The following is a 24,865-nucleotide window of genomic DNA, read 5'->3' as shown; positions in this document are numbered from 1 at the left end:
GGAAGCCTCTGGTTGAAGTTATTGCTGCCTTGGGGGGACACACAAAATATTAAATGTGATGGTTCACTTACTTATTTTTCCTTCTTCTGTCATTGTTCGCATAGTATCCTCATTAAAATATGAAAACCTATAAACGTTTGGGTAGTTTTAGTTAAAGCAGACACTTTTTTTTTCATCTGTGTGGTTTTGACAAAGATCAGATCACATTTGATGGTGATTTCATGCAGAGATGTGAGAAATTCTAAAAGGTTAGGATACTTTTTCATACCACTGTATGAGAAAGATAGCAAATACATAAATATATTCAAGTCAAATTCTATTTTAATACATTCATACATAATCTGACACAAAGACACAGAAACAAAGAGCAATTGCTGGGGAGGTGTTTTCATTTTGAAAGCAATACTGCAGAAATATGGTTTTAGAACAGTAGTAAATTCCGATTTTTTTCATAAGTCAGCGAATGCCTCGACAGAATCCATATGCTGTCATTATTCGTTCCTCTTACATTCAGTTCTTCCTGTTCTTGAGAGAACTGTCAATCTGAGGCAACAATGTTGCCCATGAAGTCGCTCTGAACATTCATTTGATTGCCTTGAATTGCTCTTTTCAAGTTTGCGTCAACATTTTTACATGTACAATTCTCTATCGAAGCAGCAAACGAAACATCTCCCCAACATCGGCTCGACAAAAGCACACACAAACAAACAAGAACGGATACAAGACACTAGCGATAAGAAAAGACAAGATCATTGGGTAAAAGGAAACAGAGTAAATTAAAATTGATGTTAACAAAGAGGAAAAGGTGTTGTTCTTTATGAGTACATGTTATTGCCTTGCATTCAGAAAGTAAGGCTGCTACTGACTGCACTTACTTCTATTCAACTAAAATGGTACAAAAAGGAGGAGGAGGAAAAGGAATAAAGAGGCTCTCTAAACCGAGGAACTAAAGGAGGTGCAGGTGGGTGGCGAGGGGGAGGGGTGTGAGGTGCATAAAACGCCTGAATGCGAGTGAATGACATTCACGGAGAAGTGGGAGATCGAAGGGGTTGCAATGTTCCCTCAAAAGCTTTAGGTGCTATCGCTAACCAAATACAAGATGTCAGCAGTCAGTTCTTTGCTTTTTTTCTTTGGTTTTGTAGATTTACTTATTCCCACATATTAGTTCAGTTAACTTGGTATATTCATTCCAAATTGTCTTATTCTCTAATTGTCTGTAACCAGCGACTAAATGTGGGTAGTAAAGCGTCACGTTTACTCAGTTACATTTACTTGAGTAACTTTTGGAGAAAAATGTATTTCTAAAAGACGTTTTACCACGCCATTTTATGTACCAGACAATTGGACTCAAGTCACAGGGACTCAAACTTGGGTCGACTAGAGTCACAAATTTGATGACTTGCAACTCGACTTGGATTTAAAAAAAAAAAACACACAGTTGAACTTGACCCGCTTGAGCTGGGAGGGTCCTGGACTACTCAACTTGTGAGGCAATAACTCGAGACTTAATCGACTAGACCTGTGTGGGTTTCAAGACTCAACAAGCTGACTATAAAAACTTGGATCGTGGAATGGTTCCCACCTGCCAGTGAGCTGTCTGGAACACCTTAATGCTGGTTTATTCCCTGCAGACTATACTGCATAGTTTTTTTTTGTTTTTTTTAACGTTTACATTTTTTGTTTGTTTGTTTCCCTTAAGATAAACCAGAATGCTGTGTGGGTTGGCTGGGCAGCAATGGTGAAGGCCTTGACTAATCCGGCAACTTGACTCGACTAGACTTAACCTTGCAACCCGACCCGACGTAACCTCACGACTCGACTGGAAGTAACCTCGCGACCCGACTGGAAGTAACCTCGTGACCCGACTCGACGTAACCTCGTGACCCGACTCGACGTAACCTCACGACCTGACATAACCTCGCGACCCGACTCGAAGTATTCACTCAATGTAACCCCGCGACTCGAGGTAACCCTGCGACTCGACGTAAGCCCGCGACTCGACGTGTCCCCGCGACTCGACGTATCCCTGCAACTCGACGTAACCCCACGTCGACTAAACCCCGCGTCGACTAAACCCCGCGACTCCACGTAACCCCGCGACTCCACGTAACCCCGCGACTCCACGTAACCCCGCGACTCCACGTAACCCCGCCACTCGACGTAACCCCGCCACTCGACGTAACCCCGCCACTCGACTCGACTCGACGTAACCCCGCCACTCGACTCGACTCCACGTAACCTCGCGACTCAACGTAACCCCGCCACTCGACTCAACTTGACGTAACCTCGCGACTCAACTCGACGTAACCTCGCGATTCGACGTAACCTCACGACTCGACTCGACGTAAGCCCGCGACTCAACGTAAGCCCTCGACTCGACGTAACCCCACGTCGACTAAACCTCACGACTCCACGTAACCGCGCGACTCCAGGTAACCACGCAACTCGACTCGACGTAACCCCGTGACTCGACGTAACCCCGCGACTCGACGTAACCCCGCGAGTGGACGTAACCCCGCGACTCCACGTAACCCCGCCACTCTACGTAACCCCGCGACTCCACGTAACCCCGCCACTCCATGTAACCTCGCCACTCCACGGAAACCCGCCACTCCACGTAACGCCGCAACTCGACTCGACTCCACGTAACCTCGCGACTCAACGTAACCCCGCCACTCGACTCGACTCGATGTAACCTCGCGACTCGACTCGACGTAACCTCGCGACTCGACGTAACCCCGCGATTCGGCGTAACTTCGCGATTCGACGTAACCCCGCCAATCGACCCGACGTAACCCCGCCAATCGACTCGACGTAACCCCGCCAATCGACTCGACGCAACCCCGCCACTCGACGCAACCCCGCCACTCGACTCGACACAACCCCGCGACTCGACTCGACGCAACCCTGTGACGCGACGCAACCCCGCGACTCGACGCAACCCCGCGACAAAACCCCGTGACTCGACTTGACATAACCTCATGACTCGCTCATCTTCGTGACTCGACAAAACCCCGCGACTCAAAGTTAAGTCTCACTTACTTGTGACACATATAATAGCAATTGTCTGCTTTTAACTTTTACTTAGTAGATTTGTGAAGAAACACTACTCTTACTCCACTACACTAGTTGTTACATTTTTCCTCTTTATTTTTGCCAGAGATGTCAACAGTAGCTCTACCAGTTTCAACAACAATCACATGACTCCATGATACCAATAAGACGTAACAATACAGTAACATGACCACACATAAGCTTGCGGTTGAAAGTCCTATGTTGACACCGGCCTGTTTATTCACGTGGCGTCTTTAATGCGCTGTAAAAATAGTAAGTATTTGACGTAAAGTATAAAAATTAAGTATTAAAAAGTATTTGACATAAAGTCAGCATGACTCAGAAGTCCGGCTTTCAAGCTATCTCCCAGTTTTTATTTGGCACCGAAAGACCGCGGAAAACTGAAAAGATATGATCGATTTAATTTCATGGTAGGATTTTTTTTTCCCTCCACTAGAGGGCACTCATGCTCTTTGGACAGGGAATGTGTCATATTTTTGGTCTGAATTCGATGGGTTTTGTGTAATTTGGGGGCCTTAATATGGTTATGTACTAGGTTATAGTACGGATAATAAAAACAGTTCATATAGATGATGTGATGAGAAAAAAATATATACAATTGTTGAAAAAAAAAATCACACTATAAGCAGCTAGTCACAATGTTACTCATGACTTGAGTATTGTTTTGAGCACTTTTATTGCATGAAAATTTTGCCTTGACTAACATTATTTTGAAGTAACGCTACTCTTACTCGAGTCATATTTTTGGCTACCCTACCCACCTCTGCCAACCTGTCAGGATGACTTTTGCTTCCTTGTCTCTCCTAAAGTGAAATAGGAGCATTCAGCTGTCAGACCGAGGAATCTTCTTTCAGACAGGCAAGCTCACCAGCAGACCTAAAACCTTCCTTTGTAATAAAAATTTGTAGCTGAGGTTCCCTCAGGTGAAGCCTAATTTATTGCTTTCCCCATGAGACAAGATCTACAGTATTTAGCTTTTATTTGCAGCTGCACTAATAGAGGAGCTACGACCTTATAAATAGTGATAATTACTACAACTAAATCTGGTATGATCAACTGAGGTGTTATGTCATACTGATTCCCAGCGTTTTGCCGTTCCTTCTCTCTTACAGCTAGTCATTGCAGATGGCAGCACCGCGAGGGGTGTGACAATACAATGATATATTGCGATTCGGTTTATCGATATGCTCGAGCCCGGATTCGATACATCGTTTTTAAGAGGTGTCACCGTTTAATAAAGGAAATGGCAGTTTGCTACTGAAATAAGTTGTTGAAAAAATTAAAACGTTTATTTTTCCATTAAATAGCAGGTTGTTTATGCTAGACGTCCAATCCATTTGGACTGGGAGAGTTGGCAAAACAGGATGTACATACACGTATGTTGACATTAGGTCTCAATTCTAACTATATACGTATATTTCCCTGCACTCGCTCTATAAAAGTAACATTTACTGACCACCACAATGTTTTTATTCATTTCTTGTAGTGTTTCTGAATGCTAAAGAGTTGCACTTTTGAACTAATTCATTATTTTTCAAGTTTTTAATCTGAGTTTGTTCTATACGATAAAATGTCTTGAGTGAGTGCTCATCCGAGACTGGTGATTCCATACTTTTTGCTAGGGGGTGTATGTGCTACAGGGCTGTTATTTTGTAGGGGAAATACACCGAATTGAATACTGCTGGCTTCGAGGAAACATTGCCAACGATGAGGTGTCGAGGTGGGAGAACGGTCAACAGAAGGGGGGAGGTGTGAATCGACTGCTTTTGGATCGGAATCCAGGTGGATTGAATTACCTGTAAGAAATGGCAAGTGCGCTCCTGATGCTGACTGCTCTTAGATTTGATTAGAGCTCTATCTAGTTTTAGGTTACCGGATCCTGCGCCGGCTCGGAGCTGCTCGTGGCTGCTGTTGTTGGTGTAGACCTCTCGGGCCCTGCTCACCGTTAAGCTGGACGACCACGCCCCTTTCTTCACAAGGGGCGCATCCACCAGACCCAGAGACAGCAAGGGACCGCTTCCTCCGATGTTATTGCCGCTAGCGCTAACCGGCACGCGGGCGGGCGGCGCCGCGTACTTGACGTCGTTGTTGCTCCGCGAGACTTTGAGGGCGGGGTGGCGGTGCGGGTGGCCGTGATGCGCGTGCTCGCCCATCGTACCGTAAGGGTCCATCATGAAGTACGCTTGTGACTGGGGGTACTTGTCTGGGTTGTTGCCCGGATACCGGCCCATGGTCATGGCGATGGGCGAAGGGGAAACGGAGGGTGCGGGCGAGGGTGGCGGCTGGTGGTGGTGAGGGTGGTAGAGACACAGTTCTCGTTCCAGGTTATCGTCCGAGCTCCAGTAGCCCGAGCCCGGCGCGGACGCCGAGCCGTGGAGCTGGTGGTGGTGATGGTGGTGGCTTCGATGTTTGGGCTCCGCCGATCGGCAGCGCTCGCGACTCTTGCTGCGTTTCCTATGGCCTTCCGGACTGGCCCTCGGACCGGCTCCGACGCCGCCGTTGACGCTCCCGTTATTGGCCCCCTTGACGGACTGAGTGTGGTGCGGCCCCTCCAGCGAATGCGACTTGGTGAACAGCTTCTGGACCGAGTGGACCAGGTGGCGGATCCTCCCCGGACTGTCGTTGTTGGCGTTGGGCCCCGCGGCCCCGCTCTGGGCCAACATTCCCCGTTTGTATTGCAGCGTGTGGTAGCCGTCCCTGGAAAAGGACGGCTGTTGCTCGAAAGATTCTGAAAAGCTTGCCTGTAGTCGGGTGGGCGTTTTACCTCCATAGCCTCCTCCTCCCCCTCCTCCTACATAGGGCACCATGGCCATACACTCATCCTTTACCTCAGGATGGTGAGACGAAGAGATGGAATGGCATCTTCTGGGAAAGGTTCCGTACGGGACGATGTTGTTGTTGTCGGAGGGGTACGATGTCCGGTGAGCGTTGTAATAGGACAGCTCGTTGGGATGCGGCACGGCAATGGGAAGCGGCATGTCCATCTGACTAATCAAGTATGGCTTGCGGTCGACGTGCTGAGCCAGCGGATCGTACGGCTGCTCGTAGGATATGGCGTGATGGTGGCTCCGGCTACTTGAGAGGCCTTTCATGATGCGGGGGAGAGAAGGCCGGACGGACGATGTGGATCGCGGAATCGCAGATCTGGATGACTTTCCCTGAGAGGAGAGCTTCAGACTCTGAAAGAAGAGAAAAGATTGACGGTAAGACAGTAGGTATGGCTACAACTTCATCAAAAACAACGCTTTGACCCATTGGTAACAAAAATATTTCATCAACGAACCATGGTTTTTTTTCATGACGATGACGAGCTAGAAACCTGTTCTTGACAACTCTAATGTTTTTGTCTGACGAGATGACAATGAGATAAAAATGCGACATCGTTTCTGTCATAAACAGAGCCTGCTTGGTGGCAGGGTACAACAACAACAAAAAATCATAGCTAATCTCTACCCACCGTTTAGTAATCTGTGGGTACAGTTTACTAATCTGTACCCACAGATTACTAATATGTACCCACAGTTTACTAAACTGTACCCACGGTTTAGTAATCTGTGATTACAGTTTACTAATCTGTACCCACAGTTTAGCAATCTGTACCCACAGTTTACTAGACTGTACCCACAGTTTAGTAATCTGTACCCACATATTACCAATCTGTACCCACAGTTTACCAATCTGTACCCATAGTTTACCAGTCTGTACCAACAGTTTAGCAATCTGTGGGTACATTTTAGTAATCTGTCCCCACAGATTACTAAACTGTACCCACAGTTTACTAATCTGTATCCACAGTTTAGCAATGACCCGGGTATAGTAGTCACCAATACTGACTCGGACTCCAAACGCCGAGGGACCGACCGAGCAAGCACCTGCACTTTTTGCCCTCGGCGAACAAATGGGTTTTGAAAGGTAACTATTGCACGCTTTCTTTGGTAGCCATCTAAAACTTCACTTTCAGGTGTCATCAATCAATATGGCATGGTGTGCTTGCACATTTTTCTGTGCTGCTGTCGTGTCCATGCGAGCTTAATTCAACTAGTGTTCATTTGTCAGTTAGCTATTTTTAGTAGCCGCATTTGCGGCTACAGATTGGGTACAGATTAGTAAACTGTTTAGTAATCTGTGGGAACAGATTAGTAAACTGTGGGTACAGATTACACAAATATTGCATTTGAATTGTTTTGAACAATTCATCAGGCCAATTAGAGGACTTTAAATTTTAAAATGGCTAACTGCTTTAGATGTGTTGGAATTTTAGCTTTTAGCCAGATTGCCGGAATCACACCAGCCTAAAAGCCGGAACCACGCTAGCGCAATTCCAAAGACCCAGGCCGGCGCAAACCCAACAACCCCGCCAAAAGGCTAAACTCTGCTCGTTCACCTTAGTTGACACCCCTTGTGCTGACTCCATTTTAAAAGCTGGAAAAAAAAGCTTCAAAACACAAGCTGATTATTTAGTCGACAGCAAGAAAACGAATGGGACAGTTTTTGTGTGAATTTTTTTGCCATATTCTGTCTACAACTTTAGTGCCGCTTTTTGATGTGTAAATTATGCAGTTTGGTCAAAAATTGTAGGACTACATATTTTGGGGACTTTTTTTTTTTCCCATTAAAGCCACGTTTACAGGTGAACAGAAAATTTTGGAGGCTCATTGGAAAAATTACCTGTGTCGTGTGAAAATTCTAGTCATTTCGATATTTGAACAGTGACTGTTGGTCAAACGGTTTGGGCTGTGCGGCGTGCCAGAGACACACCTTTCAGAAAAAAAAAAAAAAAAGGCAAAGGCCCATCTAATTAGAAAATGCAATTTTATCGAATAAAATCAACTCGCAGGGGTGAATGAACGTCACTGGCAGCCAATGAGTTGCATGTTTAGCACACTTTTCGTTTGTTAGACATGCAAAAATCACAAAATAAAATTTTTAAATTTTTAAACTGTTTTAACAAGTCATTTTGAACTGCTGCAAACAAAAATAACTCTTGGCTCATGGTTCAAGTGATTCCAACTCTTCGCAAGGCAGTTTAAATCCAAAAGAACGGCCATGTGTACCAGCCTTGCAGTTTTGCGTTAACGGCAGAATATATACTGAATATTTGCCTTCCTCTTTCCTACTCGCCCCGAGAAAATGCTGCTTAATACGCTCTGACAGCTCCACTAGTTGATGCAACACTGAGCAGCTAGATGAATTCCCCCTCTACTCAGTCTCCCTCTTACTCATAATTGAATAAAGTCTGACATTAGACTATTTTTTTTGTATCTGTAGCCCACTTGTTGAGCGTGATTAACTACACTTCATTTAGTTGTATTCGTTTATTCCCTTCTGAGATTTGATTGCTTTGTTCAGAAATTCAGGGGGCGGGGAGGTCGTCTAGACGTCCCCTGCCATGAATGCTTCAAACCCTTTATTAGGGCCCGAGCACCGAGTGGTGCGAGAGCCCTATTGGAATGCAAAGGATTATCATAGTATTCTTTTTTTCAGGACAAATGAAAAATGGAAAATTTGGAGGCCTTAACATGCTCACAAAAACTCAAAATTTGCCCATACATGCGGCTTGGCGTAAATTTCCATCATTTTGCCACCTTGCGAAAAAAAACTTAAGAAAATGGCTCAGTGGTGCCCTCTTCAAGACCTCTTCAATGAGGTTTTTTGCACGTAGAGCGATGAAATTTAAGGAGTCGATACCTTGCACAAAACTGCTCTAAAAAGTCTCTTGCATCCATATTCCAAACCCAACAAGGAATCGGGTATTTTGGATTGAATGTGAAATTTGTATCGGGTTGCAGGGTGCATATCTGAGACATTGGCATCTCGGGAGTTAGTTGGATCCTCCTTAAAATTGGTGAGACTGTTTATGAGACATATGAGATCTTATGTTAGCAAAATGGTGAGTTTTCATTCACGGGCCTGACCTGGGCGGGGTGACAAAGTCGGCCATTTTTGGGGGGGCAACATGCCAAATTCAGTGAATGACTAATAACTCCCTGATGCAAGGTTCAGTCTTTTTAATATCTGGCATGTATGAGAGGTAGCCCATCTTGAACACAACTGCATAGAAATATTAAGAAACACCCTTTTTTTACTAGACAGGCTCCTCCTCCAAGGGAAGTAAATCAATTGACCTGAAACCTGCATCGGGGGAGCGTTAACACATGTGTTCAGGTGCCTGATGAAGAATATTGAGGTTTAATTGAAGCACAGGGGTCCAAACAGGAAAGTGAAAATGAGCGTCGCCATTTTGTTTCACCACAAATTTTGAACAATCATAACATGGCAGATATACAACATATCTGCACCAAACTTCCCGTGCTTGATGACAGTCGTACCCTGAAGGGTCCTGTAGGGGTCATCAGAATCAAACCCTACGTGCGTCCCCTTTTCCCATCCCTGAGGGCCGGTTGATGAGACTGGATCCCGGGGGGGTGACAATGGCTCCTTTGGTGGGCTGCGGGAGGAGGGCTGCGCTGCGCCACCCCCTGACCCCCCTCCCTCCCCAGGCAGTCTGGGTGGGGGTCGTGCGCGGTGTCTGCGTGGCTGTCGCGTGTTTGGCGGGGCTTGCGTACGGCTGTGATTGGGCGCGCTCGGGTGGAGGGGCGTCCCGGTGCCGGGACAGGCGGTGAGGCGGCGTATGGTCGGTCGCCAACGGGCTTACACTCAAAGGATTCACACGATTACTGGGTTCTAGATCACAGAGCTGATTTGTGTACACTCTACCCCTCCCAATCACCTAGTTTATAGACTTCCCCACCCCGCTCCCCTTCTTTCCCGGGTCAACAGGCCCCCACATGGTGTCAACCGGAAATACATCTAGCTGACGATAGCACCAACATATTGATAGTTAATTTAGGCATTCAATGTATTTCTTGTTGTTGCTTGTTTTTTTTGTTTCTTTAAAAAAAAAAAAAAGAAACCCTACAGCGCCAACTAGTGGCAACAGAAAGTCACTCATTTTACTTATATATGTGTAATCAGTGTATGCACGTGATCCGATCCCCCTAGTCCAGGTCAGGACTTGAACCCACGACGCGTCCACACGGCAGGAGGATGCACTGGCCACCAAGCCATAAGCCCGAGCTGACGGCTGAGCAGCCAGTGCACCCTCATAAAGACATCGGGAGTGAGGTTTCCATGCACCGCACACAACGGACCTGCGTGTACCCGTTACACTCACCCCCCGAAATCTTCACTGCCGATCCGGGTCGCGGCACCAATGTAACCGGTGTATGCACTGGACCGCGTAGCGCGACGCGATCCGCACAACGCGTCCACACGGCAGGTGAATGCACTGACCAACAAGCCATTAGCCCAAGCTGACGGATTAGCCGCCAGCACACCCACATGAAGGCATCGGAGGGCACCCGTTACACATGTCCAGTTGCTTTCAGGTTGGTCAGTGTAGTTACAAGACCTTTTGTAATACTACATTTTAAGGCCCATGTCTACATGTCTCTGTCCGTTTCCATGATGACCCTTTGTTCGCCATTAAAAGTTGATTTCTTCAGGGACTTAGGCAGCTTATACAGCCACGAAATTTGTCACACTCAGTTGAATTGGCCCAATTAGAAGATTCATTTTGGTTTTGAAAAAAAAGGGTGTGGATGCACAGCTCAGTAGCGCCTCCTTTTGTGTAGGACACTCTTCAATTGGGGTTTTTTCACCTAGGTGTTTGGTGATTTTGTGGGGTATTAACAGTTGGGGGGGGCACCATCAGACATTTGATCTTAGGGCACCCAAATGGGTTTCAACGGCCCTGAACTGATCCATGTGTATAACACTTTCATTTCACGGACAGACCAAAATTTTAGTTATCATCCGACATATCGGATATTGGCTTCAAAAGAACTATAGTCATGATTTTATAGCAATTGTGCATTCAAAGAAAGTGGAAGACAAGTGGCTTTGTAAAGAACGACAGTAAAAATGTGACAGTGCACTTTTGTCACCGCAAATATCATCAATCTGTCATTGTTGATTGCAAGTGCGTCTGACAAATGGAAACAGTAGCTGAACATCCTTCCATTGAGAACCACATGTACCAGACTGCTGGGTTGATGCGGCGTGTAGGCGGCATGAGGAGGAATGAAAATAGGGCTAGGATCAAGTTATTTTGGGCTAAATGAAAGCCGCTGAACAAAAAGCCTTTGAGTCACCCAGCAGTTGGAGGTGGACCGCTTCCATAGACACTTACATTCACAACGGTTAAAAATTAACTCCACGAGAAAACCCGCTACAAATGTTTCCTTGCGCCGTAACACTTGAAGTTTTGGAATGTATGGCATCACTTGGTGTTACACCAATCAGACTCTTGTGTGTTGCCCAGGCGTTGTTGATTGTTTTTGTACACAAATTGAACCAAAGAGGTTATTTTATTTATTTATTTTGTTATTTATATAGTTTCACTCCTCAACCCTTTATAGGGAATGGGATGATTTTTAGTCATTTTAAAAAAATTAAGCCCATAAAGATTACATACAGTATTTGGACATCACATTTTGGGACATATAGGCCACAATATTAGCACGTGGACGGCAGGTCTTCGTTAATTTGCTAAATTTGCACAATTCTTGCACTTAGATGCAAAACTGTCTATAGCATTTTAAATTTGTAGTCAGTGTTATTTTATTGTATGTTAATGAGTTGTTGTGTTATCTGTATGCTTACCTGCTGTAAGACAAGTTTCCCCTTCTTAGGGGACAATAAACAAACTGAACTGAACTGATTTTTTTTTATGAATAATTACACAACTATAGCAATAAAATGTTGATAAAAACAATAAAATGATAAAAAAACAGGATTAGACTATGGTTATGTCCCACAATAACGCTTTAGTGTGTATAAATCACCTTATTTAGTGTTTATATTACAGAAATCAGGGAATATTGACTGAATTTTTCTTTTTGCTCTTTTTCTTATTTAGTAAATTAATTTGACATTTTTAAAACATAATGAGATGTAAAAGAAAAAATAGTAATGTTATTATTTATTTAATATTTAAACAGTACTGTATATTTAATTTAAAGATACATTTATATAAAATTTAAGTTAAAAAAGAAAAAATTAAAAATTCCAATGATAGCTGTAGCGCTAAAACGATTACTCGATTAACTTCAGTAATTTGATTAGAAAAAAGATTTGAATCCAATTTTGCTGCTTCGAGTATTCGTTTAATAAAACTATCCTTGTTATGGTTTGTTTTGAAAGTGTTTGCATTTCGTTTTATTGATTTGGATGAATACATTGCCCTCTAGTGGTAACAGTGAATATGACAACCAGTTAACATGGCTGCTCCCTGTTAAGACCAACATAAGCTAAGTTTTTGTTTGCGCTAATGTTTTTTTTTTTTTTTTAATGCATTCTTAATTTAGTTTATAGATATATTTAGTCGGTTTTTTTTGTGTGGGAGTATTTGTTTGAACCATTTGTCAAGAGCACTGTAAAAAAAAAGTTAGCATTTTATAGCATTTAAGCTAGCTGACTTTTGCTACATAAGTTAGCCAATTGTTCTTTTGCTGTACTTAGAACCTCATTTATTTATTTATTTATTTTATACTGTTTGAGGCTCAGCTCAGGTACAGTATTTTATTTTGTTATGTTTATGTTCCCTATCCGATTACTCGATTATTCGAACTAACTAGTTCATCATTTAATCGACTACTAAAGTAATCGATACCTGCTGCCCTAAATAGCTGCCAAGCCTTCCCATTCGAAACAGATAGGACATCTAAGGCCATCTGTGATGACCAAGGCGTAAATGACAACACTTTACAGGGCACTCATCGAACTCATTGCGTGCCACTGACAACAATACACGTCCAATTCATATAAACTATGAAGACTGGCTATGAAAAGTCATCTTTCATTCTAGGCCTCCAATCCATTTTGCCTTGTAGGAGTGAACGAACGTCAGTCAAAATAGATTAGACGTCTATTGCCGTCAATGGCGACCGATGAGTTGAATGACTGGCCTATAAAGTCTCCTCTTTTGATCCCAAGCGCGCATTTCCCATACACATAGTAATACGAAAGACGGCGTATAGGCGTCGAAGCAACAGCAATCGCGTGACGTCGGCGCTTATTCACAAGTTAGTTGCCGTGACAACCGAGAGCGACTACATTAAATGCACGCTCCTTATGTAGTGCACTGTGCAGCAGTGAGAGGCTTAGCAGGCAGCACATTTGAAGAGTCTCCCATTCTTTAATCATGCACTGGAAATATCACAGAGTGTTTGAAAGTGATAATAATACAGCCATCTGTCTGACACCTTGCGTCTTTGTGACACTTAATCACAGTATTTGTCACTATGAACTGCTACAGTGATTTCACTTTTTTAAGCTTCAGACTGTCACACGTTCCAGTTTTTTAGCAACTTCATGCCCGCAAAACGGGAACGACCACATGACGTAGCAACATTGACGGTTAGTGTAGTGGATTCAACTCTACCATAGGGAAAATTCAGGAAAATGACTTCAATTTAATCCACTGAAAAAAATAGTTGTCAGTAACACACTGAAATTTTCAAACAAGTTCGCAACGATAACAATTTTCTGCCCATCACCGATTTTTAAAAACATCTCGTTTTTTGTTCTTCATTCTCCAATCAATTGTGTTTATTGAAACATTCAGCACTGCCTGTGAATATAGTCTGTTTTTAATTGCTCATGCAGTAGTACTTTTAGAAAATTATTCAAAGTTTAACTTTCTTTCCAAACTTCAAAATGACATCTCCATCCATTCATCATCTACCGCTTAATACAGGGTCGGGTCGCGGGGGCAGCAGCTTTAGCAGGGAAGCCCAAACTTCCCTCTCCCCAGCCACTACAGTCTATCACAAAAGTGAGTACACCCCTCGCATTTCTGCAGATATTTAAGTATATTTTTTCATGGGATAACACTGACAAAATGACACTTTGACACAATGAAAAGTAGTCTGTGTGCAGCTTATATAATTTTTTTTTTTTTTTAAATATACATATATATATATATTATATATTTATAATAATTGATGTATTCATTTTTTTTATTATTATTATAGATTTTATTTGTATTTTTTCATCCAAATCCCTGGCAACAAAAGTGAGTACACCGCATTGGAACTATGCACATCCCTAAATGTCCAGATTGAGTACTGCTTGTGATTTTCCCTCCAAAATGTCATGTGACTCGTTACAGGAGTGCTGTCAGCATTGCTGCAGAGATTGAAGAGGTGGCGGGGTCAGCCTGTTAGTGCTCAGACCATACATCAAATTGGTGTGCATGGCTGTCACCCCAAGAGGAAGCCTCTTCTGAAGACGGTACACAAGACAGTCAGCCTGTTTCATCAGACCATAGGACATGGTTCCAGTAATCCATGTGCTTTGTTGACATGTCTTCAGCAAAATGTTTGCGGGCTTTCTTGTGTACCGTCTTCAGAAGAGGCTTCCTCGTGGGGTGACAGTCATGCACACCTATTTGATGAAGAGTACAGGGTATGGTCTGAGCACTAACAGGCTGACCCCCCACCTCTTCAATCTCTGCAGCAATGCTGACAGCACTCCTGCAACGAGTCAAATGACATTTTGGAGGGAAATTGACAAGCAGTACTCAATTTGGACATTTAGGGAGGTACGTAGTTCCCATGCGGTGTACCGGTACTCACTTTTGTTGCCAGGGGTTTAGATATTAAAGAGTATGTCATGCCCTGGGAAAATGTTAATATTCCATCATTTATCCATAAACGCATGCCTTATGTATTCATATCATGCCACTTCGTGTAATTACACACAAGAAAATGAGAGAAATTTGGCTCGATTGTCAAGCTAAAACGACCGGCGCCCGAGATCTGGCAGATTGTGTGTGTGACGTCATTACAAGTGAAGAGAGTGCCACCGGCCACTAGGGGGGCAGCGCCTGTCTGCATCAATATAATTCCTTCTAGTGAGGGGAGAATTAGCGGTGTTTTGAGCTGTTTATGCTGTTGCATTGTGTTCGTCCTGCACATATTCCAGGTTCCCTCATGAAGAAACACCCCTCGTTGTCAATAAAAGAGAATTCAGAATTGTTTCTTCAACAAGAAAAAGGCTCAGTGCTTTAATACTGAATGGCGGCGATGATGGCAGACAATTTTGTTTCTAGTTTCAGCGACGAATCCGACGTAGAAGGACGTAACGAATGTTCATCTAATGGCGACGAGGAGAGTTACGAAGCTTTAATTGGTTTTTTAGGTTACCAATTTGAGCCCAAACGAACACCAATGCAGCGTAATGAAACGGTCATTGAGGGGAGCAATGACACTGATGAAACATCGGCAGCAGATCGTGTGGGAAACAATGAATGGTATTTTTTGCATTTCTTTTTGTGAAGCTGATACACCGTGACCGCAAAATAAAGTAATGTATTGAACAATTATCATTTATTGCGCTATCATAGTTTTTCGCTCTGCCAACAGACACAAATATGAATGGGATCAGAGGATTTGTTCTATATATTTTACGAGCGATAATTTATACATGTGTCCAGTCCTGTATCCAATGCGTGATATTTTTTTTATTATAAAAGAGTACTCACTCTGGCCATTTCGAGCTTGGCTGCTCCCCACCTTTGCTTAGCCTTAGCCTACTTTGCCAGTCATCGTCCTCTTTCTTGATATCTCGGGACATTTAGGTGGCTGATGTATGGTGGGCACCGCATCTGCTTAGAGCAGCAATCTTGCAGCAAAACCCGATTTCACTTGTCCATAGTTCGAGAAGCTTTCAGGTGGAAAATAACAGAAAACCGTGCCGGAGGCTGGGTCTAGAAAATTAGCCCTCTTTGCACGGACGAACTTTACCCATTGTCTGCGTAGTCCAGCTTTTTTTTTTTGCGTTCGGGAACTCATGGATACTATATTCCGATTAATAGCTATTTGAACACCACATAGCACAGCAGTTTTGAACCATTTTAGTGATGTTTTGGTCAAACAAACCCGAACGCTACTCTCTCGTCGATAAAAAACAATGGCACCTGGCTCCGCCTCGACTGTCAATCACTTGTTGTGACGTCGCCGCCCCATTCGGCTGTTTCCGGAGCACTTTCGGAAATGTTCGTCATTTTCGATCTATTTTCGATAATTGCTCATTAATGTGATTGATTTTTTGTTAACTTTATCAATATTTGTTATCTTGCCACATAATGGTTCTATTGATGTCTCACACCCCCTTTGCCGTTACATACCCTTTAATGGCTATATTTTGAGTTATTTAGAGGGGGAAAATAAATTAACTCTATAAGCTGTACACAGACAAGGGAGGGAGCGATGGATGGATGGATGGATGGATGGATGGATGGATGGATGGATGGATGGATGGATGGATGGATGGATGGATGGATGGATGGATGGATGGATGGATGGATGGATGGATGGATGGATGGATGGATGGATGGATGGATGGATGGATGGATGGATGGATGGATGGATGGATGGATGGATGGATGGATGGAAATAGCAGAATAAGTCTTATTATTACGTCGGGCTATGGTCGATATCATGTATATAGAATTAGATGCAAAATGACAGCCCCGCTGGCGTTAGCAAACAGCCGCTATGTTAAAGCAGTAGACACTTCCGTTAAAATCAACAGTATTAAAAGATCTTCAAATTTTAATCAATTGAAGAATTTATACTAATGCTTGGTCGTAGCTCCCAGCTAAGGTACATGTATGGCAAAAGAATTTGTGTAAATGTTTTCTCCTTGAGCTTTTGAAAAATAAGCATCTTTGTGAAAGTGCACTCCAGTGGAAAGCAACTTCATCACGTTCAAGTTTAAAGACTGATATTTATATACAAGGTAAAAATAGCCCTGTGAGAAGTTTATATAATTCATAAATTTCACTCCGCTCTCAGAATGCAGGTCTACCGGTAGTTCCCACGGTTTCTAAAAGTACTGTCGGAGCTAGAGCCTTTAGCCACCAAGCCCGTTTTATGGAATCAGCTTCCAGCTAATATTAAAGAATCCGAGACAGTCCGCACATTTAAGATTAGATTAAAAACGTTCCTATTCGACAAAGCTTATGGTCAGGCTAGTTGAAGTCGGATTAGACTCACAGTTCAGTCTAAGCTGCACTAGAAGCTATCATGCTGGGGGAAGTACAGCCACTGAGTTCTATCTCCTTTTTCTCACTCTACCTACCACTTGTCTTACTTTATTTCTATTTTCCAATGTTAATATCTAGTTAACTAGTCTCTTCATCACTAGTCACCCGCTGTCCCCTTCCCCCACTCCCCTCTGGGGAGGTATTTTTCAGCTGCAGCCTCCTGACTATCCGGACCCCTGGCTGGACAGACGTCCTCGTTGCCACCCCCGTCTCATCTGGCTAGATGGACCACTCTTGTTCCTTTACTCTACTGCATCTTTACGGACTGTAACCCCGTCTTCCAATTCCCATTAGGGGTCCTAGTGCATCCTGTCTATCCGTCCTGAGAGTGGATCTCTCCTGACTGTGGTACTCCCCAAGGTTTCTCATTTTCTTCCAAAGAGCTTGGAGTTTTTGGAGTTTTTCCTTGCCGACATGGAGGGTCCAAGGATGGGGGATGCCCAGGACTTGAACTTTATTTATTCGTCTTTGTTTAGTTCATTTGCTGTTTCTGACTGTGTATCATATTGCCTCTGCAAAGCCCTTTGAGACAACCTTGTTGTGATTTAGGGCTATACAAATAAAATTGAATTGAATTGAAAATTTCATATTAATTGTATTAATAATAATAAAAATAATAAATCATAATAAATTTTAAATTCATATAATATAAAAAATCCAGAAGTTAAGACATTAATACAAACTAATTAATTTTTAAACTTTAAATTTTTTGACCCTGCCTCTTAAAAGAACCGGAATCGAGAATCAATCAGAACCGGAATCGAAACATAGAATCGGAATCGTTCAATTTCAAACGATGCCCAACCCTACTGGCAACCACTACAGCAGGGGTTTTCAACCCAGTCCTCAAGGCACACTGTGGGTCCTGGTTTTTGTTCCAGCCGATCCAGCAGAGACAGTTGAACCAATGAGGCTTCTGCTAAAACAAGCCACACCTGACTGCAATCAACTGATTGCACTTGTAAAACACCAGATTGGGGAAAAAGTGTTGTCATCTTGTTTGGTAAGAATGAAATCCTGCACCCACAGTGTGCCTTAGTGGAATAGGTTGGGAACCCCTGCACTACAGGGTGTACCCTGCCTCATGCTCGTTGTTAGCTGGGAAAGGCTCCAGCACCCCCGCGACCCATATGAGGATAAGCCGTTCAAAAGATGAATAAATGAATGTTTATTTTTGCATTCATTTTCACATTTTTTTGTATTTTTAATTTTTTAACCTTATATCTTAATTTTGTATTTATATTCATTTTTATTTGAAATATTATTTAAATATGTCTTTATTCCCATATTTCTTTTGTAAACTCCTGCGGTCTTGTAAATTATTCATTTTTATTTTGGCAGTTTTGGTCCTCCATACTAGCCAACACATCTCAGAAAATCTATCTCACTATATTAAAAAAAGAAAAGCCCTAGTCATCAACAATAAGTTGCCCTTCTGTCATGAAACTTTTGGGCGAAATTTGTAAGAGCACGATCATCCCCTTTATCAGAATAGTCTTGTTTTTTCTGTTCGCCCACCGACGGATGCGATTCAAGCGAGCCTGCCTAGCGTCGGAATGTGGAGAAGTGCGTGGGCACCTGCTTCTCCGTCTCCCTGCCTTGCCATTCCGCGCGTCCCTGATTTTCTCCATCTCGCTGCCTGGTGTGCTGCGCGCAAAATTAAATTTGCTGTTTGCGCATCCCTGTGAAGCTGACAATAGACGGACAGATAAGGGAACAGCTCAGTGGTGGGATGTGTGAAGGAGTTTGGACCGAAACGACTGTGAAAGAAGCGTGAATCAGAGAATTTGACACCTATATTCGCCCGTCATGTCCTTAGTATGATTGCATTCAATTTTTATTTTGACTCATTAGCTGTCAGTGACGATGCAAACGCATTTTGTCCCCCTCCCCATTTGGCAAATGTTTCTATTTTGTTGCTGAGGACAAAGGGGAGTGCTTTTAATCATCTCAGGGGATTGATTTCATAATAATCCATTAAACCATTTCAATCCCTTCACTCAGCCAAAATACAAAACCAGCATAAAGTGTTCCGCCAAACAGCTGCAGAATGTTTTTTTTTTTTTTTTCAGCAATGTGCAAATAGAAGAGTAACGTGGTACACTAACGCTAGGAAGATGAAGGGGAAGGGGAGGGGGGATTTAATTGCTGTAGGCCAGCAACAAATGATGAAAATAGGGGTATGACAAAATAACGAAATGGTGATACAGTGGTATGAAAAAGTATCTCAACCTTTTGGAATTTATCACATTTCTGCTTAAAATGACCATCAAATGTTATCTGATCTTTGTCAAAATCACACAGATGAAAAAACAGTGTCTGCTTCAACTAAAACCACCCAGATATTATAGGTTTTCATATTTTAATGAGGATAGTATGCAAACATTGACAGAAGGGGGACAAATAAGTAAGTGAACTATCACATTTAACCTTATATTGCCAAATGTATCACATTTGATACACCTAAAATTTCATGATTTTGATACTTATTCAGAATTTTGACATTTCTTTTTGAGAAAAAAAAAAATGATGGATGCAAGTCAACACATGCATCTAGAGGTTCAATGAAAAAAACAAACAGGATTTCGCAAGGGTTATAGATATCTGAGCGCTTATCACACATATTGACTTTTCTTTTTTAAAATTTGAAAAAAGGTTTCATTAGGACCTTATTTTTCAAATTTTGGGATTCTCTAATAATTGCTTCATATTGCTGGTATTAAAGGGTTAATATTTTGCTGTAGTTCAGTCAGATTCCTGGGATGTCTGGCATGAATCGCAGTCTTTAGGTCATGCCACAGCATCTCAATAGGGTTCACATCTGAACTTTGATTTGGCCACTCCAGAACGTGTATGTTGTCCTTGTGAAACCATTCTGAAGTTGATTTACTTCTATTTTTTGGATCATTGTCTTGTGGCAGCATACATCCTCTTTTTAGTATCAACTGTCTGACAGACGGCCTCAGGTTTTCCTGCAAAACCTTTGAATTCATTCTCCCATTCATGATTTCAAGTGGTCCAGGCCCTGAAGCAGCAAAACACCCCCAAATCATGATGCTCCCTCCACCATGCTTGACGGTGGGGATGAGGTGTAGATGTTGGTGAGCTGTTCCGTTTTTCCTCCACACATAACGTTGTGTGTTAATCCCAAACAATTCCACTTTGGTTTCATCAGTCCACATAATATTTTGCCAAAACGTCTGTGTCGTGTCCAAGTGCTTTTTTGTGAACATTAAACAAGCAACAATGGTTTTTTTTAGACAGCAGTGGTCTCCCGTGAACACAATTCTTGGCCATTGTTTTACATATAGTTGATGTGTGCACAGAGATATTGGACTGTTCCAGTGATTTCTGTAAGTCTTTAGCAGACACTCTAGTGTCTATTTTTACCTCTCTGAGTATTCTGCGCAGAACTCTTAGCATCATCTTTGGTGGACGGCCACTCTGAGAGAGAAGCAACTCTCTCCATTTGTAGACAACTTCTCTGACTGTCGATTGATGAACATCCAGACTTCTAGAGATGGTTTTGTATCCTTTCCCAGTTTTATACAAATCAACAATCCTTGATCGCAGGTCTTCAGACAGCTCTTTTGACCGAGCCATGATGCACATCAGACAATTGTTCTCATCAAGACAATTCTTATCAGGTGTGTGTTTTATAGTGGACAGGGCAGCTTTAAACCACTCATTAGTGATTGGGCACACACCTGACTGAAATTGTTTGGTAAAAAGTGGTTTAACTGCTATTTAAGTCTCCTTAGGCATAGTGTTCACTTAATTATTTTTCCTCCTTCTGTCATTGTTTGCATGCTATCCTCATTAAAATATGAAAACCTATACATGTTTGGGTGGTTTCAGTTAAAGCAGACACTTGTGGGATGGCGTGGCTCAGTGGTAGATTAGTTGCCCCCCAACCCAGAAGCTCTGGGTTCAATTCTCCGCCCTGATGAACTCGTCTAAGTGTCCTTGAGCAAGATACTGAACTCCACATTGCTCCGGGTGCTGCGTCACCAGTAGGTGGATGGCGAGATAGTGTAAAGTGTTTTGAACGCCTTGAAAGGTGGAAAAGCGCTATATAAGTATAACACCATAACTCTGTATTTTCATCTGTGTGATTTTGACAAAGATCAGATCACATTTGATGGTGATTTTATGCAGAAATGTGAGAATTACAAAAGGTTCGGATACTTTTTCATACCACTGTATATCGTGACACATTGCATCCCATAAGGTTATCGATACGCTCATGCCAAAAATTGAGAGAGAGAAAAAAAACAATAAGTTGCTACCAAAATCTTCCACCATAATAGTGTCTCAGTTAACTCAATGGCTGCCAAGACTGGGAAGGGCGAAACCAGAGTATTCACAGTCCCTGTTTCCGATTTTCGGGGCACTGACAGGTCATTTCCTTTTGAGCTTGAGTCACCGCCTATTAATTTCTGGGTCACTTCCTGTTCTGTAACCCAAAGTCAACAGGAAATGAGGCATAAAAAGCCCACAAATCAACAAAATTGACTGAAAATCAACAGGCAATGACCTGAAATGGCCCAAAATTTCTTTGCTGCCAGGCATTGGCTGCCAATGATTGCCTTAGAAGTGGGAGGGGCCTGTTTGAAGTGGGGTTTATTTGCTGCCACCCTCCCAGTTCAAATAGATTGGATGTTTACTAGTGATAAACTTACAGCATAGGAATGAAGATAGCTTGCTTTTCAGTTTATTAGTGTTTTAGTAGCATATCCTAGATTTCCTGACCGATGTATCGATAATCCCTGCATCGCCATAACATGATATCCTCGTTATCGTGAGCTTTGTATCTTAAACGATATCGTAAGGTACCAAGAGGTTACTACCCCAACAACCAATCAGTGAGTCCCGATTTTTCTACATTTTCTACACGCAGCTAATTTAGACGCTCTCAACTGTTCTTCTGGAAAATGGTAAAAGTAGGGCATAGAAAATGACGGGGATATCGCAGTCAGATGGAATCGCTTGTAAAGGATGAGAGATGAGGGAGGGAGGGGTTTCCCCTTTGTCAGCCAGTTCTGCTGTGACGCACTCACCCAAGAGAGATGAGGAGTATCCCTTTTGAAGAGCATCCAACATCACAGTGACAAGCTACAAACCAAGCATCTGAATTAATAAGCAGAAAAGATAATGACTTGAACGACAGTGACGTTGCACTATTTGTCAAACTTAGGAATGCTGAAATGCGGGCTACTGTTTCCATGACATTTTTAAATGAGCGTTACTACACCACAGTCTGGAAATGTGGAGGAGTGTTGCTCACAAAGGAAGGACACAAGCACAGCTCATAGAGCAGGGGAGTCCAACAGTGGCGATTGCTCTAAGACTGCAAGGCAGGTCTTCAGACTGCTCCTAAATGGGAGCATTTCACCCCTATAATTTGACACAATGCAAGTAATTTTTTTTCTACTTGCACCTGTGCAAGTAGGACTTTCGCAGATTTTTTCTTTTTTTTTTTTTAACCATTATATGTTTTGGGGTTTTTTTTTTTGTTTTTTTTTAACCTGTCCTGTTCAGCTGTTTGACACGGAGAATGGAAGTCTCAGTGTCCGGTTGGTCGGAACAGTTTTAATGTTTCACATTGAGAATATAACTTACTCCCATTGTGATCATTCCAATGATCCAAACTCAAACAGTGGGGAGACCGATCTTTTGCGGTTGCTGCACCCAGGTTATGGAATAGTCTTCCCCCTGAAATAGGCACCACTACAAATTTGGGCCTTTTTAAATCTCGTTTAAAGACACACCTTTTTAGACTCGCCTTTCCCCAAGATTAGTTTAGCCTGGTTTTATTTCTTTAGGGTTTTTAATGTTTTCGGATTTTATCTGTTTTATTGTTTTGTTTGCTGTCTGACTAATCGTGATGCGTTGTTTCGTTTCTTTTTTCTTTTCTTTTCTTCCTAATGTCATTGTATAATACTTTCCTGCCTTTTATTTACTATGTGCCATGTTTGTCTTTGTTGTAAAGCACTTTGGGGACCTTTTGTGGTTTTGTAAAGGGCTATATAAATAAATTTGATTGATTGATTGATTGATTGATCATTCAACATATCTCGTTTATTATGACAGAACAGCGAACAGGAAGGGGTTATGGGGGGACAGAAGAAAATAAACACAAGAAAAAAAAGAAAACACAAACAACAACAAGGAATACATTGAACGCCTACATTAACTATTAATATGTTGGTGCTATCGTTGGCTAGATGTATTTCCGGTTGACACCATGTGGGGTGCCTGTTGAAAGAAGGGGAGGGGGTGGGGGAGTTTATAAGCTAAGTGATTGGGATGGGTAGAGTGTACACAAATCAGCTCTGTGATCTTAGAACCCAGTAATTGTGTGAATCCTTTGTGAGTGTAAGCCCGTTGGCAACCGACCCTACGCCACCCCACCGCCAGTCCCGGCACCGAGACCACCCACCCGAGCGCGCCCAATCGCATCCAGCCGCACACGAGCCCCGCCAAACACGCGACAGCCACGCAGACTAGCGGGGACACCGCGCAGGTGCCAACCCAGCCAACCCGGGATGGGAGAGTGGGCAGGGGGGCGCAGGACATACCTCCTCTCGCAGCCCAGCAAAGAAGCCATCGTCACCCCCCAGGATCCAGGGTGGTCCCCCGGTCCACCCGCGCTCCCATCAACCGGCCCTCAGGGATGGGAAGAGGGGACGCACCAACAACCCCACGTCAGCTTGGGGCAGTTGGACCGCTGCATGGAATTTCTACCCAGCCGCTCGTCCCACCACCCTTTAACTATTATTTTTCTTGAATCTCTTTGTGGGTGACAAACTTCTACTTCACACTTAAGCCTAATTGCTGGTGGCAATGTGCAAATAAGTTGCTAACGCATTCTAATTATCAGTAATTTAGTAAAAATTAGCGGAAATTAAAATATTGACAGGGTTCCTCAAGCTCATGGAAAGTTAAATTCAAAACGTATTATTGTTGTTTGAGACCAACTTGACAACAAACCAAAATTGTGGGCGGGGATGGGCACAACAGGACGTCAAGTATTGTGATCTAGTTGTTGCTAAAAGTCACACCCAGTCAATCGTATTACATCAGACAAGTTGAGCCACATACACTGCTGGCCAAATGTATTGGCACCCTGCAATCCTGTCAGATAATGCTCAATTTCTCCCAAATACAAATGCTTTGGTAGTAATATCTTCATTTGTTTTGCTTGCAATGAAAAAAACACAAAAGAGAATCGGGAAAAAATTCAATCATTATCAATTTACACAAAACTCCGAAAAAGGGCCGGACAAAAGTATTGGCACCCTTTGAAAGATCATCTGATGCTTCTCAAATTTGTGTAATTAACAGCACCTGTTACTTACTTGTGGCACATAACGGGGTGGCAATAACTAAATCACACTCGTACCCTGTTAAAATGGATTAAAGGTGACTCAACCCCTGTCCTGTGTCCTGAGCATGTAGAAAGGAAAGAAGACCAAGAACTGTTTGAGGACTTGAGAAGCAAAATTGTGAGGAAGCATGGGCAATGTCAAGGCTACAAGTCCATCTCCAAAGACCTGAATGCTCCAATGTCTACCGTGCGCAGTGTCATCAATAAGTGTAAAGCCCACTGCACTGTGGCTAACCTCCGTAGATGTGGACGGAAAAGAAAAACTGACCTTAGATTTCAACTAAAGA

At 42.9% G+C, this 24,865-nt stretch overlaps 1 protein-coding gene across 4 annotated transcripts in view; it reads right to left on the bottom strand.

Annotated features, from left to right (window-relative positions):
* The window catches only part of LOC130929578 (disks large-associated protein 1-like), a 113,361-nt gene that overhangs the window by 57,092 nt on the left and 31,404 nt on the right, over positions 1-24,865 (bottom strand). For 3 of the 4 annotated variants that reach the window (XM_057856846.1, XM_057856847.1, XM_057856849.1), the window contains exon 2: positions 4,872-6,254. In XM_057856846.1, the coding sequence (XP_057712829.1) occupies positions 4,872-6,254 (1,383 nt within the window). The remainder of the gene's footprint in view (positions 1-4,871; positions 6,255-24,865) is intronic. The other variant, XM_057856848.1, reaches the window with a different exon arrangement.

This window comes from Corythoichthys intestinalis, chromosome 14, assembly GCF_030265065.1.
Source record: "Corythoichthys intestinalis isolate RoL2023-P3 chromosome 14, ASM3026506v1, whole genome shotgun sequence".
NCBI lineage: Eukaryota > Metazoa > Chordata > Actinopteri > Syngnathiformes > Syngnathidae > Corythoichthys > Corythoichthys intestinalis.
Note: the sequence above shows the minus strand (reverse complement) of the source record. Positions and strands in the feature narration are given on the sequence as shown.